This window comes from Anser brachyrhynchus (genome assembly GCF_964034855.1).
Source record: "Anser brachyrhynchus genome assembly, contig: SCAFFOLD_59, whole genome shotgun sequence".
Taxonomy (NCBI): Eukaryota; Metazoa; Chordata; class Aves; order Anseriformes; family Anatidae; genus Anser; species Anser brachyrhynchus.
In genome coordinates, this window is record NW_027663695.1 from 165379 (window position 1) to 185278 (window position 19900).

A 19900-nucleotide genomic window follows, 5' to 3' on the forward strand; every position below is an offset into this window, starting at 1 on the left:
GGCCCCCCCTTTTGGCACTGCCCCGCCCCCCCCTTCCTGAGTCAGAGACCCCCCCCCAAAACGGGGGGCAGCACCCCCCCGCCCCCCAAAACAACCCCAGAGATAATGACGGGGGGGGGATTGCACCAATCCCAGGAGAGGGGGGGAGGGTCATGAATCAGTAATGAGGTGTAATTAGTAATTAGGGGGGAGCTCATTACAGCACAGCCCAGGGGATGGGGGGGGGGGGCTGGAGACTCCCCCCCCCAAGCATGAGGCAAAGGGACACCCCCCCCCCAAAACATGCAGCCACTTTGGGGGGGGGGGAGGGAAGAGAGGAGCGGCCAGGGAGCAATTAGTCCTCATTTGCATATCATTTGCATAGGGGTCATTGCATAAGGCTCCCGACACGCTTTTTTTTGGGGGGGGGCGGGGGGGGGGCGGCACGGGGTGGACCCCAGCCCGCAGGCTGCTTTGCATAGAGGCCACGGGGCCAGCAGGCCCCCCCCCCCGCAGCAAGCGCTTGGGGGGGGGGCAGGGCAAGGGGAGGGAAGGCAGAATTCTGTTAATTAGGGTTTTTTTTGGGGGGGTGGGTTTGTTTTTTGATTTTTTTTGCATATAACCATAAATATCAGCGGTACAGACATGCAGACATGCTGGCTCAGGAAATGGCACCCCCCCCCCCCCCAAACTGCCCCCCAGGAGGCCCCTGAGGGGGGGCAGCAGCGAGGAGGGGGCGGTCCTGACCCCCCCCATCCCCGGGGGAGGCCAAGGCCAGGTGTGGGGGAGGGGAGATGTTTCTGGCCTGGTCCTGTTGCCATGGAAACGAAGCCTGGCTTCGCAGTAGGGGCTCCAGCCTGGTCCTGTTGCCATGGAAACGCAGCCTGGCCTAGCAACCCAGGCTCAGGCCTGCTCTGATTGCCATGGAAACAAAGTCTCAGCCACTGCCCTACTCCCATTTCCATGGAAACACAAAAAAATGGGGCCAGGCCTAGCCCTGTCACCATGGAAACGCAGCCTGGCCTTGCAGTTGGACGAGGCCCGGTCCTGTTGCCATAGAAACGAAGCCTGACTTCGCAGTGGAGCCAGGCCCCCCCCCCCCCCCCCAAGTCCCCCCGGGGGGGGCCAGTGCCACCATTTGGGGGGGGACAGAGGGGACACCCCGGCGGTGGCCCTACCTCCACCGTCGTCCTCCGCCATCGGGGTGCCCAGCGGCTCCAATTATTGCTTGTAGGGGGAAGGAGCCCGGGGGGGGGGCACAGAAAGGGGGAGGAGGGGCACTGGGGGGGGACACACAAGAGGGGGGAGGAGGGTTTGGGGAGGGGGGACAAAAAGAAGACAAAGGGGGGGGGAGGGGACACAGCGGGGACAGGGGATGTGGAGGAGGGAGGACGGAGGTGGGGGGGATTTGGGGTTTGTGGGGATTTGGGGGACACAGACGGGGTGAGGCGGACACCACGTAGGGGGACCAAAACAAAAAAAGGAGACGGGGACAAGGGGCACGGGGCAGGGGGTGACAAAACACGGCCAGGGTACGGGGCCGGGGAGGGGGGCCGCTCCCCAAGTCCTGAGTGATCACGGGGGGGGGGGGACGGGGACACCCCCAGCCCCCCCGCTGGGGCCGGGGACAATCGGCCCCAAATCGGGGGGGACGCTCCAAGAAAGTGCGGTGCAGCCAAGTCCAGGTGATGTCGCCGGGGGTCCCCGTCCCCCCCGGTTCACAGTCAATGTGGGGACACCCCCCCCCCCCCAACACCCCTGTTTTCCTTTGGGGGGGGGGGGGGGGGGGGCGTTCCCATAGTGCCATTTTGAGGACATCACTCCCTGTTTTGGGGTGTGCCACTTTGCCACTGATTTTGTTTGTTTTTACCACTTCACCCCATTTTCTGCCCAAACCCCCTGGCACTGGGGGGCTGGAAAAGGGGGGGGTGCAGGTGCCCCCCCCTTAAAGGATGGAGGGGGATGGGGGAGCGGGGTCGCCGGGGGGGCCCTGGGGAGCCGAAAGGGGGGGCCGCCGGTGCCACCCGCACCCCTGTGATGCTGTTGAGGCTCCGTGACTTCTCGTAGCCTTGGGGGGAGAAAAAGATGGGGGGGTGTCAGTGTCGGGGGGTGCACCCAAACCCCCTCCTGGGACCCCAAAACCCCCTGGGACCCCCCCAAACACACCAGAACCCCCCCCCCAAACCCCGGTCTCTACGCCCCCAACCCTGGAGTTCTGGAACCCCCAGAACACCAGGACCCCCCCAGGAGTTGGGAACCCCCCCAGGGGGTTAGGGGGGGTAAAAAAAGGGGGGGGGGGGGGGGGACAGACAATGCCATGCGGGGACAGACAAATGCACATGCACAAAGCTGGCCAAACACCGCGGGGGGGGGGGGGGGGCACGACACTGAGGGGAGGGCACGGTCAGGCTATGGGGGGGCTTCATCTCCCCAACACCCTCCCCCTGACCCCCCCGCGCTGACCTGCGGCGCCGTCTGAGGTCTCAGGCGGTGACGAGCGCTGGGGACAAAAGGGGACACGATGTCACCCCCGGGGGGGGCCGGACCCCCCCCTCCAAAAAAAAAACCCTTCCTAGAGACCCCCCCACGTGGGGACCCTTGCACGGGGATGGCGGCGCCCCAGGCAGCCCCGCTGCTTGCACGCGCGTGTGCAAGGAGCACCCAGAGCCCCCCGCGCGGGGGGTCTGTGCAAGCCATGTGTCCCCCCACCTCCCTGAGACCCCCCCCCCAAAAAAAAATATGGGTTCCCAGTTCTCCCAGTTTGGGGACGAGGCCAGCACCCAGTACAGGGGCTGGGAGGGACCCAGGCATTTTGGGGGGGGGGGCACAACACATGCTGGGGGGGGTGCAACTGGGAAGGCAAATTGGGGGGGGGGGGGTCAAGGGGAAATGGGCGGCATTGGGGTGTTTTGGGGGGGGATTAAGGGGGCTGGGAGTGTCCCAAAAGGAAGGACACGGGGTTGGGGGGGGGGCACAGGGGGTATTATGGCACCCTATGGTGGGGGGGATCGGTGGGTGAGAGGGGGTCCTGCCCAGCACCCACCTTTGCGGAGGGGCCCCTCGGGGGGGGGGCGCGTAGTCGGGGCCCAGCAGGAAGCAGGCGCGGTCCCGGCCGCAGCGCTCGCGGCCCCCCCCCGCAGGCCCCCCCCGCTCCTCGGGGGACAGGGGCTGCTCGATGGGGGGGCAGTCCTCCTGCGCCAGCGCTGCGCGGCCCGCCTCCCCGTTGGGGCGAGCCTCTGGGGGGGGGACATAATGCCATTGGGGGGGGGGGACAAGAGCCCCCCAATTTCAGCCCACAACCCCCACAAAAATTGCAACCCCCAAACCCTAAATTTCAGCCTTTCAGCCCACAAGCCCCCTCAGTTTCAGCCCCCCTAACCCCCAATTTCAGCCCCCACCCCCCCAAAATTTCATCCCCAATTTCAGCCCCCAAACTCCTCCCATTTCAGCCCCAGATTTCAGCCCCCACCCCCCCTAAATTTCTATCCCCAACCCTCACAAATTTCAGCCCCCAAATTTCATCTCCAATTTCAGGCCTCAAACCCCCTCAATTTCAGCTCCCAAGCCCTAAACTTCAGCCCCAATTTCAACCCCCAACTCCCCCTCAATTTCAGCCACAATTTCAGCCCCCCAAACCCCCAAAACTTCAGACCACAAGCCCCCCAAATTTAATCCCCTGACCCCTAAATTTCAGCCCCCGAAGACCCAAAATTTCAACCCCCAACCCCCCAAATTTCAGCCCCCAAATCCCCCAAATTTCAGCCCCCTAAACCCCTAAAATTTAACCCTCCAAACCCCTATATTTCAGCCCCCAAAGACCCAAACTTTCAACCCCCAAACCCTCAAAATTTAACCCCCTAAGACCCTAAATTTCAGCCCTCAACCCCCCAAAATTTAACCCCCCAACCCCCCAAAATTTCAGCCCCCAAAGAACCCAAAATGTAACCCCCCAAACTCCTAAATTTCAGCCCCCAAACCCCCAAAATTTCAGCACCCAAAGACCCAAATTTCACCACTCCCCCCGCCCCCCCCCCCCCCAAAAAAAAATCCGGCCCCCACTCACCCGCCCGGTTGATCTCCACCACCTCCTCCTGTGCCAAGGGGCAGGCGTCGCGGGCCGGGGGTCTCCGGGGGGGCCGGGGGCTGCCGGGCGGGTTTTGGGCTGCGGGCTGGGGGGCCGCAGCGGCGGTGGGGGCCGCAGGGGGGCCGTAACCGGGCGAACCGGGCTGGGGGGGCCGCGGGATATGCTTGTTCTTCTTCTTGGGCAGCTTCTGCTTGGCCATGGCCAAAGAGTAGTACATGCCGAAGTTGTTGACAATGACGGGGACGGGCATGGCGATGGTGAGGACCCCCGCCAGGGCGCACAGGGCCCCCACCAGCATCCCCGACCACGTCATGGGGTACATGTCCCCGTAGCCCAGCGTCGTCATCGTCACCACCGCCCACCAGAAGCCGATGGGGATGTTCTTGAAGTAGGTGTGCCGGCTCCCCGTCACGTCGTCGGGGTCGGCGCCGATGCGCTCGGCGTAGTAGATCATGGTGGCGAAGATGAGGACGCCCAGCGCGAGGAAGATGACGAGGAGCAGGAACTCGTTGGTGCTGGCCCGCAGCGTGTGGCCCAGCACCCGCAGCCCCACAAAGTGCCGCGTCAGCTTGAAGATGCGCAGGATGCGGACGAAGCGGACGACGCGCAGGAAGCCCAGCACGTCCTTGGCCGCCTTGGAGGAGAGGCCCCGCAGCCCGACCTCCAGGTAGAAGGGCAAGATGGCCACGAAGTCGATGATGTTGAGGCTGCTCTTGACGAAATCCCGCTTGTCCGGGCAGAAGCTGACGCGCATGAGGAACTCGAAGGTGAACCAGACCACGCAGGTGCCCTCCACGTAGGTGAGGAAGGGCTCGGTCTCCACCTCCACTGCCACCTGCGTCCCCGTCCCGTTGCCCACCGCCACTGTCTCCGTCTTGTTGATGACCCGGTTGAAGGCCTCGTGGGTCTCCAGGCAGAAGGTGGTGATGGAGATGAGGATGAAGAAGAGCGAGGCAAAGGCCACGTACTGCGGGGAGGAAGGGTGGGGGGAGTGAGAGGGGGTCCCGAGACCCTCGACCCCAATAAAATGCCCCCTGACCCCAAAAAACCACCCCCCGACCCCAATAAACCGTGGAGGAAACCACGGGGAGGACCACAGAGGAAGGTGGTGGCGATGAAGAGGAGGCAGAGGAAGACAGAGGCTGTAGCCTGGTGAGGGAGAAAGCCTGAAAATCAATGGAGGGCACAAAAAAATTGATGGGGGGGCCAAAAACCAATTGGGGGGACCATGGAGGAAGGTGGTGATGAGGATGAGGAGGCAGAAAAAGATGGAGGCTGCAGCCCTATGAGGGAGGAAACCTGAAAAAACAATGGAAGACCCCCCAAGAAACTGATGTGGGGCCCCAAAAAACAATGAGGCCTTAAAAAATGATCGGGAGACCCTGAAAATTTGATGGGGGTCCCAAGAAATAGATGGGGGGGGCACAGAAAGGCAGGAGAAGCACAGCAGGAGGCAATGGAGATGAGGATGAAGAGGAGCGAGGCGAAGGCCACGTACTGTGGGGAGGAAGGGTGGGGGGTGAGAGGGGGTCCTGAGACCTCTAACCCCAATAAATGCCCCTACAACCCCAATAAACCACCCCCTGGCCCCAACAAGCCACGGGGAAGACCATGGAGGAAGGTGGTGAAGATGAGGAGGAGGCAGAAGAAGATGGAGGAAGCCTGAAAAAACAACGGAGGGCACAAAAAAATTGCTGGGGGGGGGCCCAAAAAATGATGGGGGCCTCAAAAACCAACAGGGAGACCCTCAAAAAATGGATGGGGGCCCCAATAAACGATGGGAGGACCCCAAAAACCAATGGGGGGGCCCACAGAGAGGTAGGGGGAGCAGAGCAGGAGGTGACAAGGATGAGGATGAAGAGGAGCGAGGCGAAGGCCAAGCACTGTGGGGAGGAAGGGCGGGGGGTGAGAGGAGGTCCCGAGACCCCCGACCCCAATAAAACGCCTCCCCCCGACCCCAATAACCCCCCCCCCCCGGCCCCAATAAACCAACGGGGGGACCACAGGGGAAGGTGGTGATGAGGAGGAGGAGGAGGAAGATGAAGGCCACGGCCCTAGGAGAGAGGGGGCCCAAAAAAATCGATGGGGGCGGGGGGACAACAAATCCAGGCTCCCCCCACAGACGAGGGGGGGAGCGCAGGAGGTGGTGAGGAAGAGGAGGGAGGATGAAGGCCACAAAATGCAGGGGGGGCAATAAATGGGGGGGGGGGGGCAATAAATGGGGGGGGGGGGGGGCAACCAAAGCATCTGGGCCCTGGCCTAAATATTGGGGGGGGGGGGGGGAATAAGGACAAGGGGGGAGGGATGTAGGGCAGGACAAGGAGGGGGACACAGGGGACGGTATTTTTGGGACGGGGGGGGCACAGAGGGATGGGAGGGCACGGGGAGGATGTAGGGCAGGTGCAGGAACGCAGGGGGGGATGTAGGGCAGGCGGGGGGGGCCTGCGGCGAGGGGGGGGGGACGGGATGGGAAGGATGTAGGGCACGCGGGGGGGGGACCATGGGTGGGGGGGGGGAGTGGGCCAGGAGGGGGGAGGGGGGCACCGCAGTGCAGTCCCGCTCCCCCCCCCCCCCCGGCCCCGCTCTGCTGCGGCAGGATCGGGGCCAGCTCCCGCCGGTGCTGCCAAGCCCCCGGGGGGGGGCCGCTATTTCCAGCCCCCCCCCCGCCGATTCCACAGCCCAGCCCCCAACTCCGTGTCCCCCTGTCACCCTCTGTCCCCCCCCCCTCCATGTCCCGCAGTGTCCCCGGTGCCCCCCCCTGCAGCGCTGCAGTGTCCCTGCGCTCCCCCCCACCGTGTCCCCAACCCCTCACAGCCCCCCCGGGACCCCCCTCACGACCCCCCCCAGTTCCTTCAGAGACCCCTCAGCCCCCCCAATTCCTTCAGAACCCCCTCAGATGCCCCCCCCCCAACCAGGCTCCCCAATTCCTTCATCCTTCACAGACCCCCCCAAGGACCCCCTCTGCCCCCCCCAAGTCCTTCGGAGCCCCTCCAGCCCCCCCCCAGGACCCCCCTAATTCCTTCAGAGCCCCTCCAGAGCCCCCCTAGCTCCCCTCAGGACCCTCCCTCGGTTCCCCAATTCCTTCAGAGTCCCCCCCAGGTCCCCTTAGGACCCCCCCCCTGGTCCTTCAAAGCCCCCCCAGCCCCCTCTAGGTCCCCTCAGGACACCCCCCAGCCCCCTCTAGGTCCCTTCAGACGCCCTCAGGATCCCCCCCCACCCTCCCCAGGACCCCCTTTAAGTCCTTCAGAGCCCCTCCAGCCCCCCCTAGGTCCCCCCAGGACCCCCCCACCCCCCTCCAAGCCCCCTCTATCCACCCCCAATCCCTTCGGAGCCCTCTCAGATGCCCCCCCCCCCATTCCTCCAAAGCCCTCTATCCCCCTCCCCACTCCCCCTAGCCCCCTCCTCACCCCCCCAGCCCCCTCCTCAGCCCACCCTTCCCCTCCCGCCCCTGCCATCCCCCTTCTCACTCCTCCTAGCCCCCTCCTCAGCCTCCCTAGCTCCCACTATCCCCCTCCCCAATCCCCCTAGCCCCCTCCCCATTCCCGCCATCCCCCTCCTCGCCCCCCCAGCCCCCTCCCCATTCCCTCCCCGCTCCCCCAGCCCCCTCCCCGCTCCCCCTCATCCCCCTCCCCATCCCCTCCTTGCCCCCCTAGCCCCCTCCTCGCCCCCCCAGCCCCCTTCCCATCCCCTCCTCGCTCCCCCAGCCCCCTTCCCATCCCCTCCTCGCTCCCCCAGCCCCCCCCCCGGTCCCCCTCATCCCCCTCCCCATCCCCTTCTCGCCCCCATAGCCCCCCCCTCGCCCCCTCCCCATCCTACCCTGGCCATGCGGGACGAGTAGGGATCCTCGAAGAGCGCCCAGACGCGGGGCCGCCACCGCCGCCACCAGCCCCCCGGGCGCCCCTCGTCCAGGCACAGCCGCTTCAGCTCCGCTCCCCCCGCCGCCTCCCCTCCGCCGCTTCCTCCACCTCCTCCTCCTCCTCCTCCTCCTCCTCCTCCCTCCCCGCCGCCGGGCTCCGGGCTCTCGAAGCTGTCGAGGGCCTCCTCGGCGTCGCGGTGCTGCCGGTAGTTCATCCAGCAGCACGCCTCCACGTCGGTCTCGTCGATGCCCCAGAAGGCCAGCTCCTCCTCGAAGAGGGGCCCGCACACGTCAGCGGGGCAGTGCAGCTTCCCGGTGCGGTAGTAGTTGAGCACGTAGGCGAAGACGGCCGGGTGCCGGTCGAAGAAGAACTCCCCCGCCGCCGCATCGTAATCGAACCGGGCGGCGGCGCCGGGCTCCGCCAGCCCGGCCAGGCGGGTGCCGGGCAGGGTCTGCAGGGTGCTGCGGTACGTCTCGTGCCGCACGCCGCCCACGTTGATCACCACCTTGGCTCGTTCCGCCTGCCACCCCATGGCGGGGCCGCCGCCCGACGGCCCGGCCCCGGGCCCGGCCCCGGCTTCGCTCCCGGCGCCGGCTTCGGAGCCGACTCCGCTCCCGGCCGCCGCCGCCGCCACCGGAGCGGCGGCTGCCGCATCCCCGCGGCCGCGCCGGCGCCGCCTGCTTCGCGCCGGCGCGCCTCTGGCCACGCCCCCGGCCACGCCCCCTCGGCCGCGGCCACGCCCCCCGGACACGCCCCCGGCCACGCCCCCTCTGCCGCCGCCACGCCCCCGGCCACGCCCCCGGCCACGCCCCCATCGGCCGCCGCCTCGCCCCCTCCCGCCCCGGCTCCCCGCAGCCGCCGAGGCCCCGCCCACACGGCCCCGCCCCCGCGTTGAGGCCCCGCCCGCAGGCGCGCTCAGGCTCCGCCCACGCGGAGGGGAAGGGGAGGGGGAAGGGAAAGCGGGAGGGGTGGGGGGTGCGGGGGGGGAACTGGGAGCACTGGGACGTACTGGGAGACGCACTGGGAAGGAACTGGGAGCACTGGGGGCTACTGGGAGACTTACTAGGAAGGGACTGGGAGCACTGGGGGCTACTGGGAGTCACTGGGAGACCTACTGGGAAGGCACTGGGAGCACTGGGGCTTACTGGGGGCTACTAGGAGCTACTGGAAAGGCACTGGGAGCACTGGGAGACTTAGTACAAAGGAACTGGAATCACTAAGGGCTACTGGGAGGCTTACTAGAAAGGAACCGGGATCACTAGGGGCTACTGGGTGTTACTGGGAGCTACTGGGAAGGCACCGGGGGCTACTGGGAAGGCACCGGGGGCTACTGGGAAGGCACTGGGGGCTACTGGGAAGGCACTGGGGGGGACACACACACACACACTGCCAGGGAGCCCCCGGAGCAGAGCCTTTATTGGCGGCACCGGGAGCCGTACTGGGAGCACTGGGCCGTACTGGGAGCACTGGGCCGTACTGGGAGCGCCGGGTCAGGTGCTGGGCGCCAGCCCCACGCGCTGGTGGTCGCGGTCGAAGACGGCGTAGTGCCGGGCCAGGAAGACGTCGCCCAGGATCCAGAGGGGGCCGGCGGGGGGGGGCACGTCCAGCGCCATGAAGCCGCTCACGCAGGTGGGGGCGCCCCACTGCGACACCTGGGGGGCACAGGGGGGGTCGGGGGGGGCACGGGAGGGTGTGGGGGGGTGGGGGGGGGTCATAGGGGGCATTGGGGGGTGGGGACATGGGGGGGGCACGGGGGGGTCGTGGGGGGGGCGTAGAAGGGACATGGGGGGTGGGGGGGGTTGGGAGGGGACGTGGGGGGGCGTGGGGGGGACATGGAAAGGACATGGGGGGCGTTGGGGGATGTGGGGGACATGGGGGGAGCGTGTGGGGGGGGTCAGGACACAGGAGGGACATGGGGGGGGCATGGGGGGGCATGGGAGACATGGGGGATGTGGGGGGGGTGGGGATGTGGGGGGGTTGGGGACGTGGGGGGCATGGGGGGGACATGGGGGGGATGTGGGGGGGGTGTGGGGCGTGGGGGGGGCATGGGGGGATTGGGGGATTAGGGGACACATGGGGGGGTTGGGGATGTGGGGAGACATGGGGGGGGCCACGGGGGGGCCACATGGGGGGGCACCCACCTGCAGCACGTAGTGCTGGGGGCCGAGGGTGAACTCGCGCCCCCCCAGGACGAAGGTGACGTTGGGCAGGGAGGGCACCTTGTCACAGTCCAGCAGGTACTGGGGGGCACGGGGGGGGACAGCGCCCAGCTGGAGGGACGTGCCCCCCCCCCGAACCCCAGGGACCCCCCCAGCCCCCCTCAAAACCCCCCAGAACACCCTCAGCCCCCCCCCCAGCACCCCCTCAGCCCACCCCCAATTCCCCCCCATAACCCCATCCCCCCCCCAAACCCCCCCAGGACCCCCCCCACATCCCCCCCAACCCCCCAGGACCCCTCCCAACCCCCCCCCAAGCCCCCCAGAACTCCCCCAACCCCCCCCAAGTCTCCCCATACCCCCCTGATACCCCCCCAGATCGCCCCCAGGACCCCTCCCAATCCCCCCCCTCCCCTAACCCCCAGCCCCCCCCCCGGCCCCCTACCTGCCCCCCCAGGGCGCGGGTGCCCCCCAGGGCGCGGTGCAGGGCGGCCACGTCCGCGCTGGGGCCGGTGACCAGTGACGTCCCCGTGTCCACGATGGCCTCGCAGCCCCCCCGGCACAGGGGGGGGTCCCGGCACCCCAAAGCCCCCGGGGCCCCCACCGACACCCTGCGGGGGGGGTGGGGGAGGCGTTGGGGGGGGGGGCCAGGGGGTATTTGGGGGGGGAACGGGCGTTGGGGGTGCCAGGGGGTGGTTGGGGGGGGATTTGGGGGGGCTGTTAGGGGTTGGGGGGGCAGTTGGGGGGTGTTGGGGGGCTGTAGGGCCCCCACCGACACCCTGCGGGGGGGGGAGGCATTGGGGGGGTGCAAGGGGTATTTGGGGTGGGGTCGGGGGGATGTGGGGGGTGCCAGGGGGTGGTTGGGGGGGCTGTTAGGGGGTTGGGGGGGCAGCTGGGGGCAGCTGGGGGCACTGTTAGGGGTCTGGGAGGGGGCAGTTGTGTTTTTTTGAGGGGGGTGGGGGGCTCTTTAGGGGACTGGGGGGCAGTTGGGGGGGTTTTGGGGGGGCTGTTAGGGGGCTGGGGGGGCAGTTGGGGGACATTGGGGGGGGGTGTAGAGTTTGGGGGGGTCCCGGGGGGGTCAAAGATTTGTGGGGGGTCAAAGACTTGGGGGGGGGGGTCAAGGATTTCGGGGGGGGGGTGTCAAGGATTGGGGGGGGGTCAAGGATTTAGGGGAATTAGAGGGGTTTTGGGGGGTCTGGGGTTGGATAAAAGGGGTGGGGGGTGTTGGGGGGGGCTGTGCGGTTTGGGGGTCGTGGGGGGGTCCCAGGGGGTCGCGGGGGGGTCCCAGGGGGTCGCGGGGGGGGGGGTCTCACCGCTCCATGTGCAGCTGCCAGTAGGCCGGGCGCGTGACGGGGACGTAGTGCAGGGGGCCCTGGAACTGCGTCTCGTTGATGCCCCCCAGCAGCAGCTCCCCCCCGTCGCCCCCCGACGTCCCGCTGCGGGGGGATGGGGTCAGAATGGGGGGGGTGGGGGCGGGTGGGGGCTTCAAGGGGGGGTTGGGGTGCGTTTGGGGAGTGTCAGGGTCGTGTTGGGGCTGTATCAGGACCATATTGGGGCGCATATGGGGTCATACCGGGACCACATCAGGGCCATATCGGGGGATATATGGGACCATACTGGGGCCATATCAGGGGATTTATGGGACCGTACTGGGACCATACTGGGGCCATACATAACAGGGGATTTATGGGACCATACTGGGGCCGTGTCAGGGGATTTATGGGACCATACTGGGGCCGTGTCAGGGCCATATCGAGGCACACTGGGGACCGTATCGGGACCGTATCGGGGCACATTTGGGGTCCTATCGGGACCGTATCGAGCCCATATCGGGCCCGTGTTAGGGCCATAGTGGGACTGTATCGGGGCCGTATCGGGGCCATATCGGGGCACATGTGGGCCCATCTGGGGCCCGGCACCGTGCCTGCGGAGGCGGAAGGCGAAGACGTTGTCGCGGAAGAGCCCGCGGCGCATCATGTTGTCGAAGACGGGCACGGCGGGGCCGGCGGCGGCGCCGGGGAAGGCCAGGCCCAGGACGCCGTCGAAGCGCGCGGCAGCGAAGGTCAGCCCCGGCAGCGCCACCGCCTCAGCGAACGTCTGTGCCGGCACCGTCACGTTGGACAGCTTGGGGGGGGGGGGGGACACAAATCCCAAAATCAGCCCCCCCATTTTTTGTTTAATATTTTTTTTTCTTTTTTTTTTTTTTTGGGGGGTGGGTCTTGGCGAACGGCTGCAGCGGCACGTTCGATGCCTCAGGGGGGGGGGACTCCCACCCCCAAATTAACCTCCCCCCCCCCCGTCTTTTTTAATATATATATATATATTTTTTTAATTTTTGGGGGGGGGTCCCAGCCCACACCTGCAGCGTGTCCTGGCTCAGGAAGCCCCGCAGGCTGCCGCTGCCGTAGTGGATGGAGAACTCGGAGCCGTTGGGGCGGTGGGTGCGGGACAGCGCCGAGTAGTAGTGGGGGTGCAGCCCTTGGGGGGGGGGGGGGGGGCACGAGGGTCAGACCCCGCCCCCTCCGATAGGCCCCACCCCTCCTATAGCCCCGCCCCCTCCGATAGGCCCCGCCCCCTCCATGCCCCCCCCCATGGCCCCGCAGCCCTACAGCAGGCAAAGGGTGGCAGCGAGGCCCCTTCCCCCCAGATGGACACGCCCACTTCGGTAAGCCACGCCCCCTGCAGAAGGACACGCCCCCTGTAGAAGGACACGCCCCCCAGCAGGAGGCAGCTCTGCGCTGGGACCCATCCTGGCCCCGCCCCCTCCTGCCTTGGCTCCGCCCACCCCTGCTCCAGGCCCCGCCCCCGATCTCAAGCCCCGCCCGTCTAAGCCACGCCCACTCCCCTAGACCACGCCCCCTCCCCAGGCCAGGTGCAGCAGCTCAGCTCCGAGACCCTCCATGACCCCACCTCCTCCCAGGCCCCGCCCCCTCCCTCCCAGGCCCTGCCCCCTCCCCCAGGCCCCTCCCCCTCCCCCAGGCCCCGCCCCCCAGGCCCCGCCCCCGCCCCCCAGGCCCCGCCCCCAGGCCCCGCCCCCTCCCCCCAGGCCCCGCCCCCCTACAGCAGGCCAGGTGCAGCAGGCAGCAGCGGGCCGAGGGCACCCAGAGGTCGGCCGAGCCGGTGTCGAAGATGACGCGGAACGGCTGGGGGGGGGTCCCCAGGGAGATGGTGCCATAGTACTGCGCCTGGGGGGGGGCGGCACCGCCTACCGTCACCCCCCCAGGGCCACACCCCACCCCCCCCATGACCCCATAACCCCCCCATGTCCCCTCCCCCCCCAGCGTGTCCCCACAATCCGCCCATAACCCCGCATGCCCCCCCGTCCCAATAACTCCCCCATGTCCCCATAAACTCCTCCATGCCCCTAATAACCCCTCCGTTCCCCCTTAACACCAACATGACCCTATAACCCCCCTCGTGCCCCCATAAACCCCCCTCCGTGACCCCATAGCCCCCAGCCCCCATCCATAACCCCATAACCTCCCCATAACACCCCCCCCATGACCCTATAATCTCCTTGGGCCCCCATAATCTCCCCCCATAATCCTCCCCCGTAACCCCCCCCCATGATCCCTATAAACCCCCATAACCCCACCCATGACCCCACAACCCCCCATGACCCCCCCAGCCCCCCCCATGACCCCACAACCCCCCCATGACCCCCCCATGACCCCACAACCCCCCCATGACCTCATAACTCCCCCCCCCCCGCCCCACTCACGTCCATGTAGTTGTGCAGGCGCTGGGGGGCTGCTGGGGGCCCCCCCACCCCGCTCCGTACCCGGGGCCCCCCCCACACCTCAGGGGGCAGCCGGGGGCGCACCCAAGGGCCCCTTTCCAGGGGGATGCTGGGGGGGGGGGGGGGGGGGCGTTAATTAGGAGGGTGCTGAGTTAATTAGGGGGGAGTTAATGAGGGGGGTGTTAATGAGGTTAATGACCTTAACAAGTGTGATGAGGGGTTAATGAGGTTAACCAGTTAATTGGGGGGGGGGCAGTGGGGTGGGAGCCCGGGGCCACCCATGGGGCTGCCCAGCCACTAATTAGCCTAATGAGGCTAACGAGGCTAACAAGGCCAAAGGGGAAGAGGAGAGGCCATAGGGTGCTCCTGGCCTTGGGGGCGGGGGGGGGGGAGAAGGAGTTAACGAGAGGTCCTGGGGGGGGTCCCGGGGGGTCTCCAGAGGGTCTGGGGGGGGATTAATGGGGTTAGGGGCTCCGGGGTCAGAGGTCACGCGTGGGGTTACACCCGCGGGTGGGGTCAGGCCCGAGCGGGTCGGACCGGGCCGGTGGCTCCCGCCCCCGCGTCCGGCTGGGAGGGCCCCTCTCCCTCCCAGGGTGCCGCCACCCCATAATATTTTCCCCCCCCCCAAGACCCCAAATCCCCTTGGGGACCCAGGTGTCGTGTCCCCCCCCCCCCCAAGCTGGTGTCACGTGACCCCAGCATACCCCGGGGGGGGGATCCTACGGTAGCCCCATTATCCCCCCCCCCAAAAAAAAAGGGCAGGAGGTGTCACAAGGACTGGGGTGTGCCCCCCCCGTGTCACCCCCTCTCCAAGTGTCGTCCCCCCCCCGGTGTCCCCAAGCACCGGGATGTCCCGCCCCCAGGGATTCCCCCCACCCCAGGGATCCCCTCCCATGGATTCCCCCCCAACCAGGGATTCCCCCCCCTCCCTTAGGGAATCCCCCCTCCAGGGATTCCCCCCCAAGGTGTCCCCCCCCTCCAGTTGTGCCCCCCCCCACTGTCTCCCCCCCAAGGTGTCCCCCTTCTCTCCAGGTGCCCCCCCCCAGATGTCCCCCTCCCAAAGTGTCTCTCCCCGCCCCGTGTCCCCCTCCCCAGGTGCACCCCCCCCCCCAATGCCCCCCCAAAGTGTCATCCCCCCCACAAGGTGTACCCCCCCCAAAGTGTCCCCCCCAGATGCCCCCCCCCCCCGGTGTCCCCCTCCCCAAGTCTCCCCCCCCGGTGTGACCTCCCCACAGATGCCTCTCCCCCCCCCCCCCAAGTGCTCCCCCCCCCCCACTCACCGCAGCACGGCTCCGGCCCCGGCCGCCAGCAGCAGGAGGTGCCCGAGCGTGGGACCCCCCATGGCCACTCTGCCCCCCCCCGTACCTGGGGCGCCCCCTCCCCACCTGCCCCCGGAGGCCCCGCCCCCGGCCCCGCCCCCGGCGAGCCCCCATTGGCTGCCAGCACGCCCAGGCCCCGCCCCACCCCGCCCAGGCCCCGCCCTCCACGTGGGGAAAGGGGAAATTGGGGGGGGGGGGGGGGCTCAAAACCACCCCCCCCTGCAACCAGGGGGGGGCCCCAACACTGCCCCCACCCAGCACTGGGCGGGGCTATGATGTGGCCACGCCCTCACAGGTGGCGGGGGGGCCTTGAAACTGCTCCCCCACATGGGGGGGGCGTCTCGAAACCGCCCCTTCGTGGGAAGCCCCGAAAGAGTCCCACATCCGGGGGAGGAGGGAACCCCAAAATTGGGGGGGGGGAGGCCCAAAATTAGGGGTGGACCCATAATTAGGAGGAAGAAGCCTAATATTTGGGGGGGAGGCCAAAATAGGAGGGTGGGACACCCCAAAATTAGGGGGGGACCCCCGAAATTGGGGGGAAAGCCCCAAATTAGGGGAAGGAACCCCAAATCTGTGGGGAGAACCCCAAAATTGCGGGGAAGAACCCTAATATTAGGGGGAAAGGCCAAAATAGGAGGGTGGGGGACCCCAAAATTCGGGGGGCCCCCCAGAACTGGGGGGATCCCCAAAATTGGGAGAAAGAACCTTAATATTAGGGGAAAGGTCAAAAAAGGATGGTGGAGGACCCCAAAATTGTGGGGGAAAACCCCAAAATTGGGGGGAAATCCCCAAAACTGGGAAGGACCCCCAAAACTGGGGGGAACCCCAAGGTTGGGAGGAAGAACCTTAATATTAGGGAGGAAAGCCAAAAAAGGATGGTGGGGGACCCCAAAATTGTGGGGGAAACCCTGAAACTGGGGGGAAAACCAGAAAAAAAAAAAAACCAAAACGGGGGGGGGGGGCAAAGGGGGGTGAAAGGGGTAGGGGGCAAATAATGGCGTCCTACGGCAAGTAGCGAGGCTCAATATTGCGGGAGACTCTGGGAAATGTAGTTCGTTGGCACTGGGTTTCCGGGAGGCCATGTTGGGTTCCCAGAGCATGCCGGGAGTTGTAGTTCCGGAGAACCCATTTTTACCTGGCGGCCATGTTGAGAATACAGGGAATGCTGGGAAATGTAGTTCTCCTGCACTGGGCTTCCGGGCGGCCATGTTGGGTGCCCAGAGCATACCGGGAGGTGTAGTTCTCGGGCACTGGACTTCCGGGAGGGCACGTTGGGGGCCCAGAGCATGCCGGGAGGTGTAGTTCTCGAACACTGGGCCTCCGGGCGGCCATGTTGGGAGTCCGGGGAATGCTGGGAGGTGTAGTTCCTGGACTCTGGGCTTCCAGGCGGCCATGTTGGTTACTCAGGGCACGCCCGGAAATGTAGCTCTCACCCACCGTGTTCCGGGTGGCCACGTTAGGTTACCGGGGAAGCCCGGGAAGTGTGGACCTTCTGTGTAGCCATGCTCAGTGACAATGGCGCGCCGGGAGGAGTGTCCTACACTGGGAGACACTGGGAGCTTCTAGGGAGACCCAGGGGTGTTGGTAACAGACGATGAAATATACATTTATCCAATGAATATTGCTTAATATGTGTTACATTTGCTATGTACTGTGCCTGGGCTGCGCTTGGAAGATGCAAAATATACGTGCAAAGATAGCATGAGAGAATGCACCGATTCATGATGAGGAGTAAGGAGGAGGACTCAAAGAATGCCAAACTTGCAAGACATCTAGATAACAGGGGCCTTTTGGACCCTGGGAACTGGGTCAAACCAACCTTATAGTTTGGTCTGAGACCTAGGGCTCAGAGAGCATGCGTAAGAAGAAAAGGTAAAAAGTTCAGCTGTGATGAAGACATCTTACTTCATCCCGACGACCACCACAGAGGGATATGCAAGCGCACAAGGACTGATAAGCTAATTAGCATACGAAGCGGGGCTAGGCGGAGCTAGGAAATGAATATACATAGATGTTTTGTAAAACTTAATGCATATGTAATATTTTAGGTGATAAAACTAAGTGAACAAATCGGATGAAGTTAGATTTGGGCAGGCATGCCCCTAACTTCCGGCGCCTAATAAAAGCACTTTCATATAATCACTTTGTGGATTATGTGTCTTCGTGAATGCTCATGGGGGGGGGGCTATACTGCTCTCTACAGCACATTGGAAAGTAATGGTATGTATTGAGAGGACACAGGAGTATACTGGAGGGCTATGGGAGGGCTGACGGCTGCACTGGGAGGCATCTAGGGAACCCTAGAGGACACTGGGGGGTCACTGGAAGGCTTTCCGGGGGCGCTGGAGAGCACTGGGGGGCCCTGGTAGAACTGCGGAGGACCTACAGTACAGCTAGGGTTAGTGTCAGGGTTAGGGTTAGCATTAGGTTAGGGTTAGGGTTAGAAAAACTGGCATGTTGTCTAGGGTCCTACTTAGGCTTTGGCTCAGTGTTCCAGTTAGGGTTATGTTTAGGGGTGTTTGGAAAGAGAGAAGGTGCAGAGTCCTGTTGCGTGTGGGGTTGCATAAAGGTTCCCCAGGGGAGCTAAGGGTTAGGGTTAAGGCTGGCGCCTCCGCCATTAGGGTTAGGGTTAGGGGTTGGGGTTAAGGGTTAGGGGTTAGGGTTAGGATTAGGGTTAGGGTTAGGGTTAGGTTTCGGATTAGGATTGGGGTTAGGGTTAGGGTTAGGTTTCGGGTTAGGATTGGGGTTAGGGTTAGGGTTACGGTTAGCGTTAGGGTTAGGATTAGCGTTAGGGCAAGGGTTAGGGTTAGGGTTAGCGTTAGCATTAGGGTTTTGAGTTTAGCATTAGTATTTTTAGGCCTAGGGTTAGGTCTAGGGTTAGGCCTAGGGCTAGGATTAGGCCTAGGGTTAGGTCTCGGGTTAGGGTTAGGGTTAGGGTCAGGGTTAGGGTTAGGGTTAGGTTTTAGGGTTAGGGTTAGTGTTATGGATTAGTGTTACGGTTAGGATTTGTGTTAGGGGTCAAGGTTCATAGGGGTTAGGGATTAGGCCTTATATTAGGGCAGAAGGCCTAAATAGGAGGGTAGTGGATCCCAAAATTGGGAGGACCCCATCCAAAGTTGAGGGAGGCGAAGCCTGAAATTAGGGTTAGGGTTAGGGTTGGGGTTTAGGAGTCAGGGGTTAGGGTTTAGGCCTAGGGTTTAGGGTTAGGATTGTTAGGCCTAGGGTTATGCCTAGGGTTAGGCCTAGGCCTCGGGTTAGACCTACGGTTAGGCCTAGGCCTAGGATTAGTCCTAGGGTTACGGTTAGGGTTAGGGTTTATGGTTAGGGTTAGGGTAAGGAATTAGGGTTTAGGAGTCAGGGGTTAGGGTTAGCATTAGAGTTAGGGTTTAGGCTTAGGATTTAGGGTTTAGGGTTAGGATTGTTAGGCCTAGGGTTAGGCCTAGGGTAAGGCCTAGGCCTCGGGTTAGACCTACGGTTAGGCCTAGGCCTAGGGTTAGTCCTAGGGTTACGGTTAGGGTTAGGGTTTATGGTTAGGGTTAGGGTTTAGGCTTAGGGTTTAGGGTTAGGATTGTTAGGCCTAGGGTTAGGCCTAGGGTTAGGGCTAGGCCTCGGGTTAGACCTACGGTTAGGCCTTGGCCTAGGGTTAGTCCTAGTTTTAGGGTTAGGGTTAGGGTTTAGGGTTAGTTTTAAGGTTAGAAGGTTAGGGTTAGGGTTAGGGTTAGAAGGTTAGGTTTTGGGTTAGGGTTTTGATTAGGGTTAGGGTTAGGGTTAGAAGGTTAGGTTTTGGGTTAGGGTTTTGATTAGGGTTTAGGGTTAGGGTTAGTGGTAGGGTTAGGGTGAGGGTTATGGTTAGAGGTTTAGTGTTATGGTTAGGTTTAGGGTTTTAGTTAAGGTTTTGATTAGGGGTAGGATTTAGGCTTAGGGTTAATGTTACGGTTAGAGTCAGGGTCAGGGCTAGGGTTAGGGTTACCCCAGAGTTGAACCCCAGAGCGGACAGGCGGACGGGTTGTGGTTAGGATTAGGGTTTAGGGTTTAGGATTTGGGTTAGGGATAGGGATAGGTTTAGGGTCAGGGTTTCGATTAGGTATAGGGATAGGGTTTGGGTTAGGTTTAGGGTTTAGGTTAGGGTTTGGGTTAGGGGCAGGATTTAGTGTTCGGGTTAGGCTTAGGCTTAGGTTTAGGTTTTAGGGTTAGGTTTAGGGTTAGGGTTTTGGTTAGGGTTTTGATTAGGGGTAGGATTTAGGGTATGGGTTAATGTTAGGGCTAGGGTTAGGTTTAGTGTTAGGGTTAGGGTTAGTTTTAGGGTTAGGGTTAGGGTTAAGGTTAGGATTAGGGTTAGGTTTAGGGTTAGGGTTTGGGTTAGGAATAGGGAAAGTGTTTGGGTTAGGGTTAGGGTTTTGGTTAGGGGTAGGATTTAGGGTTAGGGTTAAGGTTAGGGTTAGGTTTAGAGGGTTAGGTTTACGGTTAGGGTTAGAGTTAGGGTTAGAATCAGGGTCAGTGTTAGTGTTTAGGGTTTCGGGTTTAGGGTTAGGATTGTGTTGTGGTTTAACCCGGCTGGCAGCTAAACACCACACAGCCGTTCGCTCACCCTCCCCCTCCCTCTCTGGGATGGGGGAGAGAAACGGGAAAGTGAAGCCGGTGAGCTGAGATAAAGGCAGTTTATTAAGACAGGAATATAATAATAACAATAATAATAATAATAGTGATAATGATAATAGTATTAATAATAATAATGTGTAAGAAAACAAGTGATGCACAATGCAATT

At 63.8% G+C, this 19900-nt stretch overlaps 2 protein-coding genes across 3 annotated transcripts; both read right to left on the bottom strand.

The window, feature by feature from the left end:
* Window positions 1–416: 416 nt before the first annotated feature.
* On the bottom strand, window positions 417–8597 carry LOC308187020 (voltage-gated potassium channel KCNC1-like). 2 transcript variants are annotated; one of them, XM_080609174.1, is made up of 5 exons: window positions 7880–8597; window positions 4043–5030; window positions 3023–3215; window positions 2443–2479; window positions 417–2047 (listed from the first exon to the last, which is right to left on the bottom strand). In XM_080609174.1, exons 1-5 carry the CDS (start codon window positions 8450–8452, stop codon window positions 1925–1927), a joined length of 1914 nt encoding a protein of 637 aa, XP_080465300.1. In that variant the 5' UTR covers window positions 8453–8597; the 3' UTR covers window positions 417–1924. The 2 variants fall into 2 exon arrangements, with proteins under 2 accessions (XP_080465300.1, XP_080465299.1); XM_080609173.1 differs by lacking the exon at window positions 2443–2479.
* Window positions 8598–9318: 721 nt separating this feature from the next.
* LOC308187017 (cathepsin D-like) lies at window positions 9319–15228 on the bottom strand. The gene is made up of 9 exons (XM_080609171.1): window positions 15096–15228; window positions 13798–13924; window positions 13138–13261; window positions 12436–12554; window positions 12001–12200; window positions 11390–11512; window positions 10522–10687; window positions 10062–10160; window positions 9319–9572 (listed from the first exon to the last, which is right to left on the bottom strand). The coding sequence occupies exons 1-9, from the start codon at window positions 15155–15157 to the stop codon at window positions 9411–9413; spliced, it is 1182 nt and encodes a 393-aa protein (XP_080465297.1). The 5' UTR covers window positions 15158–15228; the 3' UTR covers window positions 9319–9410.
* Window positions 15229–19900: the final 4672 nt, after the last annotated feature.